Here is a 20,147-nt window from a genome sequence, read left to right on the forward strand (position 1 = left end):
GAAGCAAAGACCATAACCAAACAAGTTCTTATATGTTCATGTGGAGTTACATGCATGACCATAAGCATGCAAGAATGTTTATATCTATCTTTAAAGGAGAGCAAATGCAATTTTCCATGCATGAAATTAATCTTCATTTGATATTTTAATCTTGTTTTTCTTTTGTTTCAGGGAAGATAATAGCACTTGAATATGGAGAAGATGAACTCACAGCTATACTTGCAGAACTGTTACATCATCAGACAAAATGAGATGCTTAGGAAAAAAGCTCAGCAACTAAACAAGGAGAATCAGGCTCTGTTGTCTGAGCTGAAGCAGAAGCAGAAGCTCTCCAAAGGGAACTCCAACCAAAACGCTAATCTTGACCTCAATCTCAGTTCTACTTCCACCACAAATCCTATGAATTTGAACAAAAACTGATCATATGGATACACTTAGCTCAACGAATTGCTCCTCCTACAGTGCAAAGCATGGAGATAGTAATTATTGTTAGCTTCCTTTTTCACATATTAGTCTTTACCTATAGTTTATCTGTCCAAGCTCTTAGAGTCATCTTTATTTTCGGAGGCTATAATATGCTTACCAATAATAAAAATGTTTGATGAAGCAATACATGCCATGTGCTCCTCTCTCTCTCTCCTCCCTATCCCCACAACAAATAAGATGAAATATGAAATAAGATAATCCCCATAAAACACACCCAAGAAAATAGAAATATCAGGCGGCCTTAATCCACTTGTAGCTTCTTGTCTATGGTTGAAAAGTTCTCATAGAATGCCTTAAAATGCCTGTAAGCAATGTCGATATCCTCCTTTGCACACACCTCCCTCACACTGCATATGAACAGAGGAAAAACATTTAGACAGATAAAAGTAATCCATATTAGGAATCAATAGTAAAATGGTGAAAAAAACCCAAATTCAGGATATAAAAGGCAACGGAAAAAATTCAATACATCTAGGAAACAGAATATAAATATATATATATATCTTCAGAGTTTGTTGGAAGGGTACTCTTTCTTACTTTTATAACGTGAATCGAAAAATATTTGAATACTAGACAAATTTATGTCATTTCTATTTATGCATGATTTCAACAGTTATTGAAACTACTATTTTAACTCGAGTCACAAAAGTATACCCTTCTTTACAATGAAGATATTTCTTCTTTCTTTTCTTTTCTTTTCTTTTTTCTGTTTTTTTTTTATAACTTCATATTTTACCTTTTTATCTCTCAATCAATTCCAAAGATACCATTTTCTTCATTTGAGACCTAAAACTTTTTAGAAATTATTGGAAGTCCTGATTGTTGTTTACTTGTTTCAGATCTCGTCTTTTTATTTGATTAGGAGGATCATCAATTAATTTTATTATATCTTAATATGATTCTAGTGGACTATTTTATTATTATTGCTATTGTTATCGTTATTGTTATCATTATCATTATTCATTTGCTTTTGACTTTGGTGTGCAACATCTGTCTTTGTTTTCCAGGAGGGAACTGAAATTATCTATCATAGTTTTTGCTATTGTACTCATACAAGAGGGTTGTATTGATACGGGTATTGCTAGCAGGAAATTCGAATAGCTTAATCCCAGCAAATCAATTACATTTTCTCTACTTTCCTCAAAATGAACCCTTAATTTCTTCATTGTAGTTTGTTTAAGGGATAATCACAAAAATTACCTGTGCTTTAGTGCCTTTTTCAAGTAGGTTTCTATAATTTAATTTATGGTTTTACTCCTTAGCACAGTGAGGCTTTTCTCTCTAATATTATTAATAAATGCTAATTTGATATTTAAAATCAATTAAAAAATAATTTTTAATTGGAGTATATTAAATTTTAATCCTTAAAGTTCTGTAAAACATATAATTTAATCATATTTTTTAAATTTAGTTATAAGGTTTTATTTGATAATAAATAGTTCCTTAGTTATAACTCCTATATACTTACAAATAGTTCCTAAATACTATAATTACTTACAAATAAGTACTTATATTTTTCACAAACTAATCTCCCATGCTTATCAATTTAATATATTATATTGGTAATAAATTAATAAAATATAAATTAAATCAAGAATCTTAGTATAATATACATCTAAATTCAAACCTAAAGAATATTTTCCCCTCTAGCTTTTCCCTTGTAAATGATTTATTTTTTTATTTAATTAGGACAAAAAAATAATGACATATTTTTATTTAATTTCTATTTTATTGTTTTTTAGATATAAGATATTAAAATTTAATAAACAAAAATATTAATTTATAAATATAAGGACTTGTTAGTATTTACAATATTTAGGGACCAATTTATAAAAATACAAGGATTAATTTTAATGAAAAGTAAAAAAATTAAATTAAAGGCATTATTTTAATAATAAAACAAAAATAGAGGGACTAAAATGTAGCTTTCACTAAATATCAAGTAGTAAATTGTAATTTATTAGTATAAGAGCTTTTTGTCACAAATTAAAGTACATAATCCTACTTGCAAATGCGTTAAACTACAGGATGGTTTTTTGCAATTATCCTTTTTTAATTATGGCATTACTTTTCTCCTCTTGTTTTTGCTCTTACCACTTATTCTTCAAAACCACTATTCCAGCAGTTTAGCTAAATGCAATTCAGGTACATATTGCAAAATTTCAATAAACTATAAATTTGATACCTGTGCATGGAAAGTTGAGCAATGCCACAATCAACAGTGCGGATGCCTACGCCAGAAGCAAGTATAGGACCTATGGTGGACCCACACCCCATATCATTTCTCACCACAAATTCCTAGAAATTACCAAGTACTTGGTCAAAATTCAATTTCAATAGCATAATTGCAAGACTTAATACATAATAGAGATACGATGATGTGCTATTGTAAAAATTAGATAATGAACATCAACTAGGCTATTGCGCTTTTCTACTTCAACATGAGGATATTCTTAGAAACAATTGTGATATTTATAGCAGGTCAATATCCTTTGTCAATAATGGAAAGCACATTGAATTTTAAACAAAAGTTAGAGTGAAGGAAGAGTGAAAAGAATTCCCATTGAAGATGAAACAAAATAAACCATAAGGTCCTGGGAATGAGAGGATCCAGGAGAAAAGATATCATGCAGACTGCCACTTAAAATGGACCAATTAATTGATGGCCATGAGGAAACAATTCAAGACAGAAGCCCAACAACCCAAACTGGACATACTAACATTGGACTTAAGTTGCTACTACAAAACCCTTTCTTGAATAGTTGGTTTCATTTTTAAGAGCTTGAGCGCATTGATTTTAAAAAATCAAACAAAATACTGGATGTTTCCTCTTCCTTCTTCCTTTTTCTTTTATGTGACTTATTAAATCAGAAGTATGGGAGCTAGATAAATGGTCATGCACACCTGACTCCATTTAGGAAAAATAAGAGAATTATAGGAAAAGTAAAAGAAGTATATAAGCCGCTTCGACATTTGAAAAGAAGAGAAACCATCAAAGTCAGCTAAATTATGAAGGTAAATCAAACAATCAATTTCTCACTCTCAAGGCTCCATTACAAATAGGAGAAACTCTTTCCAATCAAATATAGAAATGCTTCCAGTATAACTCCCATATAACCTTTTTTTTCCACTAACTTGAGATTTTTGTTTCCTGAATGAACACAAAAGAAAAATGTTTATTGTTGTAGTGATAACTTTTAGTAGTACCTTAATAAAAGATGCGTTCATTTAGGAACATGTGGTCAGTGTTCATTGGGTTCTATATGTCATAAATAACTGTAGAATAATAATATTTTGTTGTATTTCACAATAGAGATTACAACCTATTTATACATGAGACTATTTATACATGAGAGATGGTATCTAAACAGAAAGGAAAATCAAGTCTATGATTATACAATCCTAAGATTAAGCGACTGATCCATTTATCAATATTTACTTTCTATATTAAGATATTTACTTCATATAACTTATAACACTCCCCCTTAAGTTGGAGCATAAATGTTAATCATGTCCAGCTTGTTACATATATAATCAATTTCAGCCATAAGGACAACAAACCCAAAACAATCAAAATAAACAAAGGATCAGAAGAACAAAACCCGTGAACAGTACTCATGAGCAATAACCGATGAACCGTACCTGATGAAGCCGGATGTCTCCAAATGTTACCCTTTATGGGTAACCCAAATGAACAGATCCCTAAATCTCCAAATGTTACCCTTTATAGATAACACCGATGAACAAAATCCTAAGTCTCCAAATGTTACACTTTATGGATAACCCAAATGAACAGAGCCCTTAAATTTCCAAATGTTATATGGGTAATCCCGATGAACAGAATCTTGAGTCTCCAAATGTTACCCTTTATGAGCAACCCAAATGAACAGAGCCTAAGTCTCCAAATGTTACCCTTTATGGATAACCCAAATGAACAAATCCCTAAGTCTCCAAGTGTTACCCTTTGTGGGTAACCCAAATGAACAGAGCCCTAAGTCTCCAAACGTTACCCTTTATTGGTAATCCAAATGAACAGAGCCCTAAGTCTCTAATCGTTACCCTTTATTGGTAATTAATCCAAATGAACAAAGTTCTAAGTTTCTAAACGTTACCCTCCAAATGTTACCCTTTATTGGTAATCCAAATGAACAACCCATATAAATAGAGCCCTAAATCTCCAAATATTATCATGGATAACCCAAATGAACAGTATCAAAAAACACCTCCATCTAACACCCAAACGGCAAACGAACCACAAATCTGACAAGGGGGCTGCAAGGTGACTTTAGGTGGACGGTAAAAGACAAATATTACCCTAGATGGATAACATAAAAGAACAGGAATCCTAAGTCTCAAAAAAAATTTAAATCTCTAATGAGACTTTGATACCATGTAGAATGATAATATTTTGTTGTATTTTCACAATAGAGATTACAACCTATTTATATACGAGAGATGGTATCTAAACAGGAAGGAAAATCAAGTCTATGATTACACAATCCTAAGATTAAGCGACTGATCCATCTATCAATATTTACTTCCTATATTAATATGTTTACTTCCCATAACCTATAACAATAACTAAATCACCAGTTGAAAGTAAAATGACACAAATGTCATAATCCTAGAACTTGAAAAACAACCATCACCAATGATACTAGTAGTTTTATGTGTGCTTATACACTAATTTTAATGCATAATATTCTGATGGACTAAATAAAGGGCAGGGATTGAGCCATTTCAATATACTATTACCTGAGTTGGAAGGTTGACGATTTTGCCAACTTCTTTAAAGAGAAAAGCTGTGATCCCATTAGTAGCATATCTCTGGTTTGCATTGTGCTTGATAACAAGTCCCTTTTGCATTTCCGGTCGATGGTGTTCTTCATGCTTTTCCATAAAATTTGGATGAACTCCATGAGCCATGTCCGCAGACACTATAAAAATAAAATAAGAGAAGATTCCGGAAGAAACCTCAAAAATTCTGTTAAATTAGCATATAGCAGAAGAGAATAAAAAAGGTTGTGAACTGGAGACAATATCTAGGTACTAGCTCTAAATAAACACCCTATCACAAAAAAATGTACAGCAGCTCCAGAAAGAAACATGGTACTCAGATATTAATTTCATAGACTGACTGAAAGGCAAACAGTTTGCATAATTAATGCCACAATAATAAAGCCTATGCACTCTCTAGATACAAAAAGTTCATTCCACATAATATCCTTGTTTCCTTAGTTACGCAGTATAGGTGCTGAAAACCAATCTTACATCGACAAAATCAGGAAAAAATGGAGTGGACAGTGGAGATTGAACACTAGCCATCTCATTTCTTTTCATAGCTTCACCAACAATGAACTACTAATAAGCTATCTGCCACAACTTCAACAAACCTGAGCCTCTCCACCTAAACAGACAGGCACTTAAACAAACCATTTTCAACCTAATGATTTTTTGCATTCCAAAATTCCTCCTACTTTAACATGTCCTGTAATAAGTTCACACTTCTCATGGGAAATATCACGAAATACATATGTCTGCAGGGTATCTGAATTCCACGCGTTGGTAGTTCAAATCCTTATGAGGTTGCAGTTCTCTTCTTTTTTTTTTCTATTTCCCAAGCAGATTCCTTTATTTTTTAAGACAGAACAAGATTTTACTATGGAAATAGGAGACCAATACAACTTTATGGGCAAAAATAAAAGAAGAAAAGAACCGAACAGAACAAAACTAAAGGAATCCCACCCTAGTCATGAATATAGTTAAACACACCCTTGCAGACCCACAAAGCCAAAACCCACAATGAAACCCCCAAAACTGATTGTCCTGTAATTGTCATAGAGGAAACTCTGATTCTTAAAGACAGATACACTGTCCCAGAAGAAAATGACAAAATAATCTTGAAGCCTCTTTCTTTCCTCCTGCCAAAAGTTATGAAAATCTCCCTACATCTGAGACCATTATAAAAAAAACGTTCCCGAAAGCCTGTGCCATATGAAGAAGAATAACAAGAAAAATCAAAACTACAACAAACTTCCTCCACTTATAGAGCATAACATCCGAAAGTTTTACTTGTCTCCACCATGTCTGTTGTGATGCACACTTCCAAATAGCTGTAAGTCTTATGGGAAAGAGAACTTCCTAAATCCCACTTGATAAGTCTTATGGGAGAATAAATTTTTATGTTTGCTTTTTCTTTCAATCCTTTGTTCTTACTCTGCTAAGTAATAACTTCAGCAAAAAGGCTTTAGCAACAGTTAACACTAGAAAATATTGTCACAGGTTGCACAGAGGCATTGCTCGCTGAAGATAAAAAAGGATTGATAATCTAGCCTGAGGTCTAGATTTCTTTTATTAGGGTAGTTCAGATATTAAAACTATTGTATGACATTTGGTACTGGTTATATACAAACTTAGAACTGAAAAAAAAAGGTGCATATTTGAATGGGGACTGAAAAAATGATTGATAAGTTGATGCTAAGAGGGAACAACTCAAAAAAATAAAAAAAACACATAGAACTAGGCCAGTGCGGATGCTAGGGTATCCCCAGGGACACACATAAGGAAAAGATACATGACAAAGCCAATTTGTAGGACCTCATCATACACAAGAATAAAGACTGGAAGTTTTTGTTTTAACAATGCCTCAGGGTAGTTAGGGATGTAGAACAGGAAAATAAAAAGATCAATAGAAACAAATTCTAAGATTTTAGGAAGAGAAATAAATTATCTAAACTTTATTAATTCTCAATTATCAATAATATCATAATAATCAAAGCTCTGAATAATAGAAAATCTAGCCTTATTTAATTATATTATGGTTAGCAACCCTAAAATATTAAAATATTAAACCAACACACTAAATAAGAAGACAAACATAAGCAATTCTCAATTTAGCCTAAAAATTAGGTAAAGGAGTTCCTTAAGGAGGTGCACTTGAGTGGGTTACTGCTAACAGTAAGATGCAAACTTTCTTTAGGGTGGATCACACCTAATGAGGTTCTCCTAAGAGATAAGGTCTTCTCAGCAACATTTCTTAAAAGTGTTGTACTCTTGAGAAGTTACTAATTGACAAGGTTGCTTAGAGCGGAGTCATACTTTCTTAAAAAAAGAAAATTAAATTATTATACAATTCTCCTATTCATTCAAGTCGTCACTAGTTTTCGATAAAATGTCACAACTCACAAACTCATATTGGCTATCTTGATGCCCTATCAGAAAATGCTGTGTAGCCAACAAATGTCAAACAAAACAAAAAATCTAAAGAATAAGAATTGAATATTCTAAGCGCAAAAAGGTACAATTGAACAATACCAAGAAAGGATCTCCGAATTGCACGCTCAATAGCACCTTCACCAACTTTGTTATGATCTAAGCATCCAACTATTCGTCTCATGGCCTGAAACATGGTTGGTGCACCAGCTCCCTGGACTGAATCTGAACCTACCTAAACACCAATAGTTAGGAATAACATGATGCAGACAAAGAAAAGCAGTGATTTTTCATTTAACTCTTGTTCATGAAAATCTAAAATTTTCTGGCAAGGTTTTTAATTGAGTATTATGTGAGTTCCTCTTCGGAAAATGTGGGTTTTAGTATTAGTTTAAATTTTTATTTTTTCTAAAGACAAAATCACAAGGAGTTTTCACATAGAAAGTTGCTTGCTTCCTTTTTAATTAGAGTAAATTATCTAGTTCTGAGTTTTGACATAACTAACAGATCGGTCGTTCTATTTTTAAAATCGAACACTTAAATCCCTATATTTAATAATCATTCCCTCCGTCCATTAATCTGTTAGTTCAATATCAAAGGAGAGAATGCATTTTTTTTTCTCAAAAATACCCTTTCCTTTCCATTCTAAATGGGTTTCTTTCCTTTATTTTGATAGATTTTCCTTGAAAAATAAAATTCTCCAATCCTTTACTATTAGTTATTCTGATTGCAATCAAAATAATAAAAAAAGATGCTGTTAGGACAGATGTCAAAGGGAGTCGACACTAGGAGCATGGTCATGGAATGCTACTACTGAAGAAGAGTTTCAAGTGGATGAAGGACTAGCTGAGCCCTATGCAATTTCCAATTGTGCAGTGGAAGACTTTGAAACTATGCGTTTCCCCAATCACTACTCACTTTGGAAGAACTCTTCTCCACCATGTCATTCTACGCGATAAATGCTGGAGTCATCAATGTGCTCTTGAGTTGTGGTGCCAATATGCAGTACCCTATCAAAACTAAAAGAAGAGTCCCAATCGATTTGCATGGATGCTGGTTTTTAAGTTTACTAATTATTATCAAATGTCTTATCAGTATTGTGAAAGGCGCGCCTGAGGCGCAAGACGCCTCAGGCGCCAGCCCTAGTGCCTGGGGTGGCGCCAGGCAGGCGACGTGCCTGAGGTGCCCTCACCCATGCCCTTCAAGGCGCCATATATATAAATATCTCTAAATTTGCCTTAGACTTAAAAACTTTAAGACGTCACAGCAGCACAGCAGCAAGCATCAGCCATAGGAGAGAAAGAAAAAGAGAAAAAAAAAAAAAAAAGGAGGAAGAAAAAATTAATTTTCAAGAATCAAGATCTATTCTTAAGAATCTCAACATACCAGCTAAATTATTCTTGTTCTCTTTTTGTAGTTTATCATTCTCCTTCCCTCTTTTTTTTTTCTCTTTTTCTTCCTACTCCTTCTCCTTTTCTCCTTCTCTCCTATGGCTGTTATACTGCCGAAATGCTGCTGGAATGCTGCTGCCCTTTTTTATGTTCATTTTGCCGATGGCTGCTCTTCCATAGTTCCGTCATTTGCCACCAACCTGCTGCTTCTGTCCATTAATGTTTCTTCTTTTTTTTTTACTTTATGTTAATTATCCATAAATTGTGATTGTGAAAGTAGCACTAGCATTATAAAAATATGTGATTATAAATGTGAATTGTGAATATAGATAGCTAGTTTAGCTAGCAAATAAAGATTATAATGTAGTATTTGATTATGAATTTGTGACTGTAAATGATAAATGTGAATTGTGAAGATTGAAGAGTAGTTGGTTTTATTGTGTGATGGAGAAACTTGGCTTTATTTTTAACTTATGAACTTTTTATTAATTTTTAACTATTAGTATTTAATATTTGGTACTTCACATTATTATATTTAGCTTTAGATTTGATTTTTGGTACTTCATTTTATTGCATGTAGCTTTATATTACTTGAATTTTAATGAATTTTTGAATTTTTTTTTGGGCACCTTGCGTTGCTCAGGCACATGCCTGCGTCTTACGCCTAGGCTCCAAACCCCTTTTGCGCCTTAGTGCACCTTGAGCCTTTCACAACTATCTGTCTTATAGATTCAGGTTGTGGTATAAATTCCAGACAAATATAGGTGACACAACACGATAGTTAATGATGCTGAGAGGAAAAAAATTTTCAGAGATTGGAATGTACTATGAAATGATAGTTGAAGGATTAAAGTTGTTTACAATTTGTTGAATTTGATCATATGATGTAATTCATATTTCTTTAACATCTCAAGGTTAAATAGGGGTAATAAAGACTTTTCTACCTTATATAACGGCAAGTTTTCTAAAAAAATGGATGGAAGGACGATTTGTTGGATGGAATAAATATACTAGAATTTAAGTGTTTGATTTTAAAAATAGGACCGATCTGTTAATTACGCTAAAATTTAGGTACTAAAATATAATTCACCCTTTTAATTGTTATTGGAAATTTTCAATTTAGAGGTTGTAATTCATGTGTAAAGGAAAAATAGCTTCTGTAAACTTCCATCGACCTAATTCTTTTTTTTTAATTAATGCTTTGACTAATGGATCTATTGTAAGTTTTTTGGGAGAGAAGTCACATTGCCTTGCATGAATCTCATCTTCTTGCTCTATTTCTCTCTTTTCTTACTTTCAATGGCTACCTGCCACAGTGAACTGTGTGATTATTCACAGAACCACAGCAGCCACAAAACTCTCTTCTTTTCTCAACGGTTTCCTTCCCTTTTTGCCGGACAACTCTACCATACATCATAATAGTAATAAACTAGAAAGAATTGTCAAATAATGCATCTTTGAAAAACTACCTATTTTCACTTAAAATTGGTCAAATCACATACCAAACTGAACCTGAAACTAACATGAGGAAATGCAAATTAGAATGTGTTAACCAACTTTCTAAACAAAGACAAGTGATGCTCAAGCTAGCAGCTTATTGGTTATCCCACAAGTAAGAAAAAAACAACTTTTTATTGTTTTTATAATCAGGAAGTACATGCAACTAATGATGGACTTCATGAAAAAGGAAGAATGTTTAACTCTTACATCAAAGAAGAATATTTCATGAGCAGTGCGTAGATGTTCATAAGTTAATTAATAACCTGATAATTTATTCTAATTGTTATGAAAACATGTATGTAAATATCTATCCCATGTCACAAGTTCTTGGAGAAGAAATTACCTCTTCATTATCAAATAACGCAACCATCCGAATAGCAGGTTCACTTGATAAACCATTGGAAGATTTACATGAATCAATAAGAGCTCTTAATGCACAAAAACTGGAAGCAAGATTATCCAATCTTCCAGAAAAAATAAACTCATTGTTTCCACCTCCAAGGCAGCTAGGTTGGGTATCACAGAGATTTAATTCAATGCTCATTACGTCATCAGTGCTGCAACTCAGCTCATCTGACAAAACCTGAAGCAAGAATTGGCATCAGGAAAAATGTTGAAATCTGCTTTTAAATTTATCAATATAGTATTACCCATTACAATCCAAGTTAAATTATGAAAATCAAAACACTGACCTACAGTAGCACAGTCGCAAAACAGTTGTAGAACACTTTGAAATCACAGATAACAAGATACCAAATAACATAACAGTCTAAACACGAGCTTTTAATTAAAAGAAACCACATGGTTAAAATGGTTATATAAAACATGTTTTTTCTTTCTTGCAGTCTAAGATATAACTAGAGTTAAAAGGATTTCAAAGAAATTTGACAACATTTGGGTTTCAATCTAGCTTTCTTCGTTCATTATTAAACGCTTCCTCTGTTACAGAAGCACAACAAACCATCTATAAAAGGGTTAGGCTCCACCATTCAACCGTATAAAGTCCCTGTACACTACTCAATAGAAATATTGGATTTTTCCTAGATGACTATATGAAACAAAAAAAAGTATACCTGCATAAGCAGTGGATGATGGGCAGCTTTTGAAGAAGTTTCTGTATTTTCATCTTTTGACTCTGAAGATTTTTCCTCAGGTTTTGCTGCAAATAATGGAATGAGATGTGTCTCTAGGTTTGGTTTAAACCCATCCTTATTCACTGTGCTAAACAATCAAACAAGAAAAATATATATAAATAGCATATAGTATAAGATTAACAAGGAATTTGTTCTATACTTGGGAATAACGTGGCAAATATTAATTAAAAAAGCATGGAAAAGCATAATTTTAAAAGTTATATGACAAGTAGCATCAGAAATCAGCATGTACTCAGAAACCTAAAGAGGCTAAAATTATAGATCACTGTTGACAATGCCTCATCCTCTCCTGGTGAGGGAAGAGATGTAGGAAGAAGGGGGAACAAAAAGATGCACAGAATGTAGAATTTCAAATTTTTCATCCTAGGATTACAAACAGTAAAAATTCCAACAGAAAAAAAAATAATAAAAAAAAACTCTTAGACGACTTCTCAAAAGTAGCATGAGTGAATTAGAAATGTAAATATTAAGAGGAAAATTTGCACAACAGTGATAAGCCTGAAACATCCTAGGATTTTTCTTTTAAAAAATCCCCATTTTCTATGCACATATATGTTCTTTCTTTTTGGAAAAGATGTAATTTTAATCTTCGCATAAATCACAATATACACTGAAAATGTTTGGATATTTGGCAGTGGAGGATGCCAGATAGACTAAATCCATTCTTTAACAAAGCCCAAATATTGAATAAGTCATTTCAGAATTAATTAATCTTAATTATTGTCAACCTTTATATTGCTTAGATTAGGATAAACTTTTTGCTTGTTATCAATCTTTATATTGTTTAGATTAGGATAAACTTTTTGCTTGTTATCAATCTTTATTATTGTTTAAATTAGTATAAACTTTCTTATTATTATCAAGTATTTTAGGACTTCTATTTTGTTAGAGATTCCATGCTATATAGTATAATCTTCATTAGTTATAAGAGGTTAATTTATGAGTAATAAAGCAAGCAGATTAATTACTAACACATTGAGATTTAAGACTTTCTCATTAACTATATGAAGTGTTAAGAGCCCCTCCAATCAGCTCATTCCTCATTTATTGTTCTACGATGAAATCTGCAACCCAACAAATTGGCATCCGAGCCAATTGTCATGGGAGATTCGATAAACTTAGGGGAGCAAATGAAATCCTTATTTTGCAAAGTGTAGGAATAAAATGAGGCTAGATTGGTTCAAGTAGAAGCAAGGATGGAAGCTAGGATTGCTCAATTCAAGTCTTGGACAGAGAATCAACTGCAAAATCTATCTCGACAGGTACAAAATCTTTTTAATAATTTCAATAACAATAGCAATAAAGACTCAAACACAAGCAGCAGTAGTGTTCCAAATAAAGGCATTACAATTGAAGATAGAACTAATGCTCGAGCAAAAGCAAGGAAGATGACTACCATGGATCTAGTATGAGTATTTAAATGCAAGCAACAATTGAAGAGAAGTAGTGAGTGAACGGAAGACAACTTCTTGGTTCACTAAGGAGAGCAGTATGTCGAGTTCCAAATCGAGAAGTTTTGCTTCTCTATTCATTAAAAACCTCACTGGATCAGAAGTGGTGGAAAGAAAGGCCAAAGGTTTTTCTTACATTCGTGATAAACTTTATTTTGTTGGTCATCAATGCAAGAAATTGTTTTGGGTCGATGTGGAGGAGTAGGAGGATCAAGTGCCAATGATAGAAGATGATGCCCCAGAAAGGAACAAGCTATATTACTTTAGCTAAGCTTATCTAGAATTTGAGCTTTAGGACAAACTCTCCCTCCAGGTGTGCAGTGATGTTATGGATGCCAAATTGAAGAGATGTTATGGATGCCAAATAGACCAAACCCATTTTTCAACAGAGTGCAAATATTGAAGAAGTCGTTTTAGAATTAATTAATCTTAATTATTGTTAAAATATATAGTGTTTAGATTAGGAAAAACTTTCCGATTATTATCAATTTTAGATTAGGATAAATTTTTTGGTTATTATCAAGTATTTTAAGACATTTAATTTGTTAAGAAATTCCTATGCTATTGTACAACCTTCATTATTTATATGAGGTTAATTCACGAGGAATAAAACAAGTAGATTAATTACAAACATATTGAGATTTAAGGCTTTCTCATAAGCGAGTTTGAGATATTAAGAGCTCCCTCCAATGAGCTCAGCTCTTGTCCATCGTCCATGACGAGATCCACAACCCAGAAAAACAACATTGGCCCTTAACCCCAAGGATTTGGCTCTACACAAATAAAATAAAGACTTGCAGCTGATCTTTCTGATGGCATTCTCTTTTTATAGCCATTATAGATCATGTCAACCAACTAATGAAGTGTATATAATAATGGCTTTTTTGGTCTTGTCACCATGGTTCTAATATGAAAGGTATTGACTTGGTAACTCAAGCTTCTTCCTATACTGAAAGCAATAACTAACCATTTTATGCATTCTATTTGCTCTTGTTCAAAAAAAGAGAAATTAACTTTAACTAAAATGATATGCCACTATCCTTACCAGTACAGTCTAAAATATGGTAACACTAGGTTCCAGCCTTTGCATTTCAAAAGTAACTTTAAACAAATCTCTTTTTGAAGCAAATGCCAAAATAAGAAAGCATACTTCTAATATATGAATTTCTCAATGCAAATGATAAAGGTAAAGAACAACTATCATAAAGAACTATTTTATTTTCTTCCTACAAACCTAGAGGTTCCAACATAACCCATCAGAACTCAGAAGGCAATTCCAACTTACACATTTGCACTTCTCACTTTTCAGCAGGAAAAAAGAAAAAAGAACCTTCTCACTTCCAAACACTAACAATATTCTTTCATATAAAATCAACTATTGGGTGGCTAAAGCCATAATAGATAAAATATAAGGAATTAGGACTAACCAGCCATTCATACTTTTCAGCAGGAAAAAAGAAAAAAGAACCTTCTCACTTCGAAACACTAACAATATTCTTCCATATAAAATCAACTATTGGGTGGCTAAAGCCATAATAGATAAAATATAAGGAATTAGGAGTAACCGGTCAAGATGAATGGCGAGCGTTGGTATTCGTAATAAAGGCTTTTTTACTTTGACAAGCTTGTGCAGAAAAGAACCATCAGCACCCCTCACTATCACCCTTCCTGCAACACTCAAGTCCCTATCAAACCAAGTGTGCCATAAACCACCTCCATAGGTCTGCACATTGACCATTAGATAATTAGATTTGGAGGATGCAGAATTTGGTTTGAGCTTCAAGCATGGACTGTCTGTGTGCGCAGCAATAACATGAAAACCATTTCCAACAGTGTACCTGAAAAACTATGAGAAGACTTTAATCACCCCTTTGGAAAATAAATGGTACGTACAAAATGCACAAGGATGCCAACAATACAACCTTTTGCTCGTAAATACAAAAATAATAAATAAACAAATAAAGACAAGAATGTGACAAAAAGTAAAGAAAGGAAATCATTGATTGATAAACAATTGCCCCAAGAAAAGGGATCACAAAAATGCATATTCCAAAACCGATGGTGATTTGCCTAGCTTTCTTAACTTGTTAAATGAAAAAAAGAAACTTTTCTCTTTCACTCAGGTGCATATGAAACTGATTATGTTAAATTGTTAACAAAGCATCCGGTTGCCTACACTGCTTTTACAATTATCATATCTAAGATTCTAACGCGTTAAAATTATACATTTCTCAACAAATACAAAAAACAATTTGACTCACTTCTCCCCAACAGCAAAAGCAACCAAGCAAGACATATTTCTTGTAAAGAAGTAGCGTCCACCAGGCTTGAGGTCCCATTCATCATCTTCATTTAGCAAATGAAAACCAGCAGAAAGAAGTTGCCTTTTTGCTTCCGCTGCCAACACGAATAAAATCAAACAACATATTTTCCGAATACAATAGCGTCAATAAAAAATCTCATTCTGATTTCCAATCGAAAAATGCTTCCAACACTAAACCTCACTTTATAGTTTAAAATTCCCATTAATTAACAACTGGGTTTATTTTTCTTCGGTTTCATTTAACTTTTGTCCTCATTACCAACCCAAAAAAGAAAAGGATGAAATGTACCAGTAGCGTGAAACTGAGTCCAAGACTCATTGAGATAGTCCAGCAGATCCCCAACCACCGAAGCATCACAACTCTAATAAACAGACAATCATAGTTTAAAAAATTCTGAATATACTACCCAAACCGACACCAAATATTCAATTTAGACACATAAACCCGATACCTCGGGGGTTTGGGCGTGATTTGATGCAGAACAGAGAGGGGTAGTGATGGAGGTGGGAAGTTTGCGGGAGCGGAGGCCATAAAGGGGAGAGCGAGGGAGGCTAGACAGAAATAGAGAAGGTTTGACGGTGGGATATTGGCGTAGGAATTGCAATCGTGTCATGGCCATGGCTGACATTTTTGCTTCTGCTGATTACAGTCGACGAACTACACTTGAGAGGCAGGGGAGCGTTTTCTTTTAGCTTGGAGAAATTAAGCTAAATTACAAGTTAGTCCCTGATGTTTGCCAAAATTTACATATCTAATTTCTGCAATTTTCATTTTTTTTGTCAAAGGAATTTTTCAGTTTCAAACAAGTTAATCTCAAAGATATTATTTTGTCAACCTAACAGTTATCCATTAAAATTATATTTATACCTAGTTTACTATTTGGCAACTAAGGTCATGACTCTTTTTTCTGAATTTAAACATTTTCTCTTTACTAAATTCTCTCGTCTTCATTTTCTTATTGCCTTCTCTAATCCTTCTTGTTTACTAACTATACTCATAATGTCTTATTTTGCATTTGACCTTCCAATTCATACCTCTCTTTTTTTTCTTTCACCTGCCTCCTATACTGTTTGTTGACTATGGAGGTCATATTGTCAATGCCTAAGTGACCAAAGCCAAAAATCTTTATTTTTATGACAATATACTGCAACTCACTACTTGAAAATTATAACTCAGCCCTTATTTCAATATAGAATCTTAGTTGATAAACTTATTTTAAAAAAGGATTTTAATGTCACTACCATCAAAGTTGCTCTTATAAAATCCTAGCATCTCAAAAAAAATGTATATAACTACCAAGAGGGCAAATTTATTTATCTTTTATTCGGAGCAAGAAATAGGCTCCTAATATATCATTTCTAACAGACTATAGTCCATCTATAATCAACACATTCTCATATAAGAGAGGCCACCTAATAAAGCCTTTTATCGAGATCTGGTTTACTCGGTCATCTTTTTGGGTGCAGTTGCATAGTATTTCACCTAATCAAATGAACTTGGCTAGTTCCAAAACTATCGGCAATCTGTTATGGGAGTTTATGGAAATGGATTTGTCTCATGATGGTGTTATTGGTATTCCCTACTATCTCCTTTTTAAAGTTAATGTCTCAGTAGAGTCATCATTTCCAAATGGCTTTCAAAACATAATGAGATGGATCAATTCACTAGATCGCATTGAAGTACAAACATCTTTTGGATATATGCTATAATTGTAGGATTTTGGATCATATTAGCAGAGTGTACCTTTCTAAGAATGTATATGAAGAAGTAGATATAGTAAATTCTTTAAAGATGAATTTCTAGCCAAGGATGACAGCCTCCAACTCCTCCTACAGTTAGCCAAAAGGGGATGTCAAATCTTCCTCAAACTCCCTTAGAATCGATTATGTCTCCTCCAACCTCATAAACACCTCCTTTACTTCCTAATCCTTATTCGATCCCAATGTAGCCTCTCACTATAATTTCAACTTATGTTTCATCAATGTATATAATAGCGTCAACTCCCTAAACTTCCATTTTCACCGATGCCATCACCAAAAGTCCCCTTACTGATATTCTCTTCCAAATCCACCCTTTCCTTTCATGACTTTTCTACAAATATTTTTCAACCTGCTAGCAGCCATTTAACTTTTAATGAAATCCAAGGGGATGAAAAAAATTTTGAGCCCTAAGTCATCATGCAATGTGACCTTTCCCAGTTAAGGAGATCTTTGCCCTCTTTTTATATTATCTTAATATAAAAGGCATTTATAATGCTAATGTTGTAAAACCATTTAAAGATATGCCTTTCCTAGCTAACCATTTTTAAGCTGACTTTGATGTTCTAGCTCTCTTAGTAGGAAAATGTAACCCTTACATCTTTAAGGAAGATGAGCAGTCCAAAAGTCAAAGCTTAGGGCCCTTTTTTATCCCATGATCTTCATTGCTCTTTTTTGCTCCCTTTGTTCCACTTGGGCCTTCCTTGAACCCTTCTATCAAGCCTGAGATAGCCTTGATATCTTAGGCCTTTCTCATCTTTTACCTCTTCTAAAGATTACCCAACAATGGGAAACACATCTCTAAGCCCATCAACAGTTGTCACTCCCCATCTAATCCAAGCCCAAATTTGTCGATAAAAAAATCCAAATGGTTCGTGAGAAAACAAACTCTACACCCTAAAAGTGGCCGCATCCTTATACTCCCAAATACCTTAGGTCTAAAATCTCTTCTAACCGTCAATGATTTAATCACATATGTGTTCTATGTTACTACATGACAAAATAGTTTGATTTTGTGAAATAAGCAAATAGTTTGATTTTGTAAAAAATATAGATGAACCTTGTATGTATAAGAAGATTAGTGGGAGTGGCACAGATGAGAATCTTGTAGATCCTCTCACTAAGATATTGTTCCAAGAGAAACATAATTACCACATGAATGATAATGGAATAAGACACATGGATGATTAACATTAGTGCAAGTGGGAGATTATTAGTTATATGCACTATACTCAATTAATTGATTGTAGTTATACATTATTTTTCCATGTATTTTTAAGTATTTAATATATTTTAATAAATATATTTATTTATCTTTTTTTTTTAAGTAAAGCTACTGATTGTATTAATAAAATTCCATCAAACAAAAAGGGATATCATCACAAACAGAGACGATTATGCCTGATAGATTATCTAGTCAAAGTATGAGCAAATAGAGTAGCATTACGACGAACCCATTTAACAGAAATAGAAATATCAGTTCTAAACTCTAACAAAGATTTACAATCATTCAAAATCAAACCCTTGCATAAGATAATTTGGCAAAGATACTCCTTATTCTTTCTCATCTCTCGAGTATAAATCATTAAAGTCTCCCGAACAAAACTACATAATAGAGCTTCTACGAGATAAAGCTCGAATAAGGTTCCAAAACTGACGTCGTCGTTGCGATTCCGGAAACTCATAATAACTAATAAACCTTCATTAAATATTACCTTCTGAAACAACCGAATCAATAAAATTTGAAGAAAAGCCAACCACAAAAACAGACCCATGACTCTTCCATATTAACGAAAGGTCTCCTCAATCATTGTCTATTGATTGAGAAGCAACCATCAAAATGTAAAAAACTACGAAAAAAATTCATATGAGAACTAAGAGCTTTTGTTTCCATAAAAAATAAAATATTCGACTTGTAATTAGGAACCAAATTCTTTAATGCAATAACTGTTCGAGTATTGCCGCCATAAATCTGCCAAAGAGGTCTGCATATTCTGAAAATTAATTAGATTGTATGTGAGAAACATTCCCACCATATAGAAATCATAAATGACTATCGGAATATCTCTGGAACTCTTAATAGGGACAATAACAATCTTTATCGATAGTCAATTGATGCAGATCGTCTTCCATGGGGAAGGGGAAATAAGAAGTTAGGTTTAAGGAATAGGAAAAGGCGAGAGTATCGAGCCACAAAGGAACCACAGAGGGAAACTTGCGTCATGTTTATTTATCTTTAATGTTCACTTAATTAGATCTCAAGTAAAAATAAAATTTATGAGATATATTATTATATAAAGGAAATTTTAATGTGGTTATAATTATGAGATTCCTATTACATTTAAGTAATGTCTCTAAATATTCATGATCAATATTCTTATCATTATATGGACAATGATTAGAAATGTTGATATTGATACATAATATGTTATTTCTTTTTAGAGGAAATAACTGTTGATATATATTAAATATTTAGAACTAATATATAGGTACTTATAAACACTAAACTAACCTACCCGAGAAATCTATATGGAGAATAACTTGTATCTATGGATTACTTAAATGATGGTTGTGTAAATGATCATTTGACTTGAAATCAATGAATCATCTTATGCTTGGACTTCTATATTTTGATTCATTTTATATATTTCTTAGTTTATGAGTAATAAATGGGGATGAATTACGTATAGTATAAACTGTATGAAGGTGTTTATGTGATCGAGATAATATTCATCACCCTAGGTTTCTAAGAGAATATTCTATTTGTTCTCTGCCAGCATTAATCATGAAATCCTTGCACAACGTGAAATGAAATTATCAAATTAGATTTGAAATTTTATTCAATAGGTCAATGGTTAATAATGAGAACTAA

At 32.9% G+C, this 20,147-nt stretch overlaps 1 protein-coding gene across 3 annotated transcripts; it reads right to left on the minus strand.

The window, feature by feature from the left end:
• Positions 1 to 117: 117 nt before the first annotated feature.
• Positions 118 to 16,189, minus strand: LOC110624845 (probable aspartyl aminopeptidase). Of its 3 annotated transcripts, XR_002489481.2 has the most exons (11): positions 15,970 to 16,189; positions 15,807 to 15,879; positions 15,456 to 15,591; positions 14,760 to 15,032; positions 11,663 to 11,810; positions 10,933 to 11,172; positions 7,801 to 7,933; positions 5,242 to 5,423; positions 2,672 to 2,784; positions 584 to 833; positions 118 to 456 (listed from the first exon to the last, which is right to left on the minus strand). XR_002489481.2 is itself a non-coding variant. In XM_021770242.2 (10 exons), the coding sequence occupies exons 1-10, from the start codon at positions 16,144 to 16,146 to the stop codon at positions 728 to 730; spliced, it is 1,581 nt and encodes a 526-aa protein (XP_021625934.1). In that variant the 5' UTR covers positions 16,147 to 16,189; the 3' UTR covers positions 118 to 727. The 3 variants fall into 3 exon arrangements, 1 of the variants encoding a protein (XP_021625934.1); XR_002489482.2 differs by lacking the exon at positions 15,970 to 16,189 and having other exon boundaries at positions 14,760 to 15,040; positions 15,807 to 15,885; XM_021770242.2 differs by having other exon boundaries at positions 118 to 833.
• Between the last annotated feature and the right edge of the window lie 3,958 nt (positions 16,190 to 20,147).

This window comes from Manihot esculenta, chromosome 10 (assembly GCF_001659605.2).
Source record: "Manihot esculenta cultivar AM560-2 chromosome 10, M.esculenta_v8, whole genome shotgun sequence".
NCBI lineage: Eukaryota > Viridiplantae > Streptophyta > Magnoliopsida > Malpighiales > Euphorbiaceae > Manihot > Manihot esculenta.

Bases quoted from the DNA above. Each gene is read 5' to 3' on its own strand.
- LOC110624845 (XM_021770242.2), bottom strand. From the start codon at position 16,146: ATGTCAGCCATGGCCATGACACGATTGCAATTCCTACGCCAATATCCC. The intron at 11,173-11,662 runs GTATACTTTTTT...TTCTTGCTTCAG, and splicing joins ATCATCCACTGCTTATGCAG to GTTTTGTCAGATGAGCTGAG. The intron at 834-2,671 runs GTATCAAATTTA...GTTCATATGCAG, and splicing joins GCTCAACTTTCCATGCACAG to TGTGAGGGAGGTGTGTGCAA.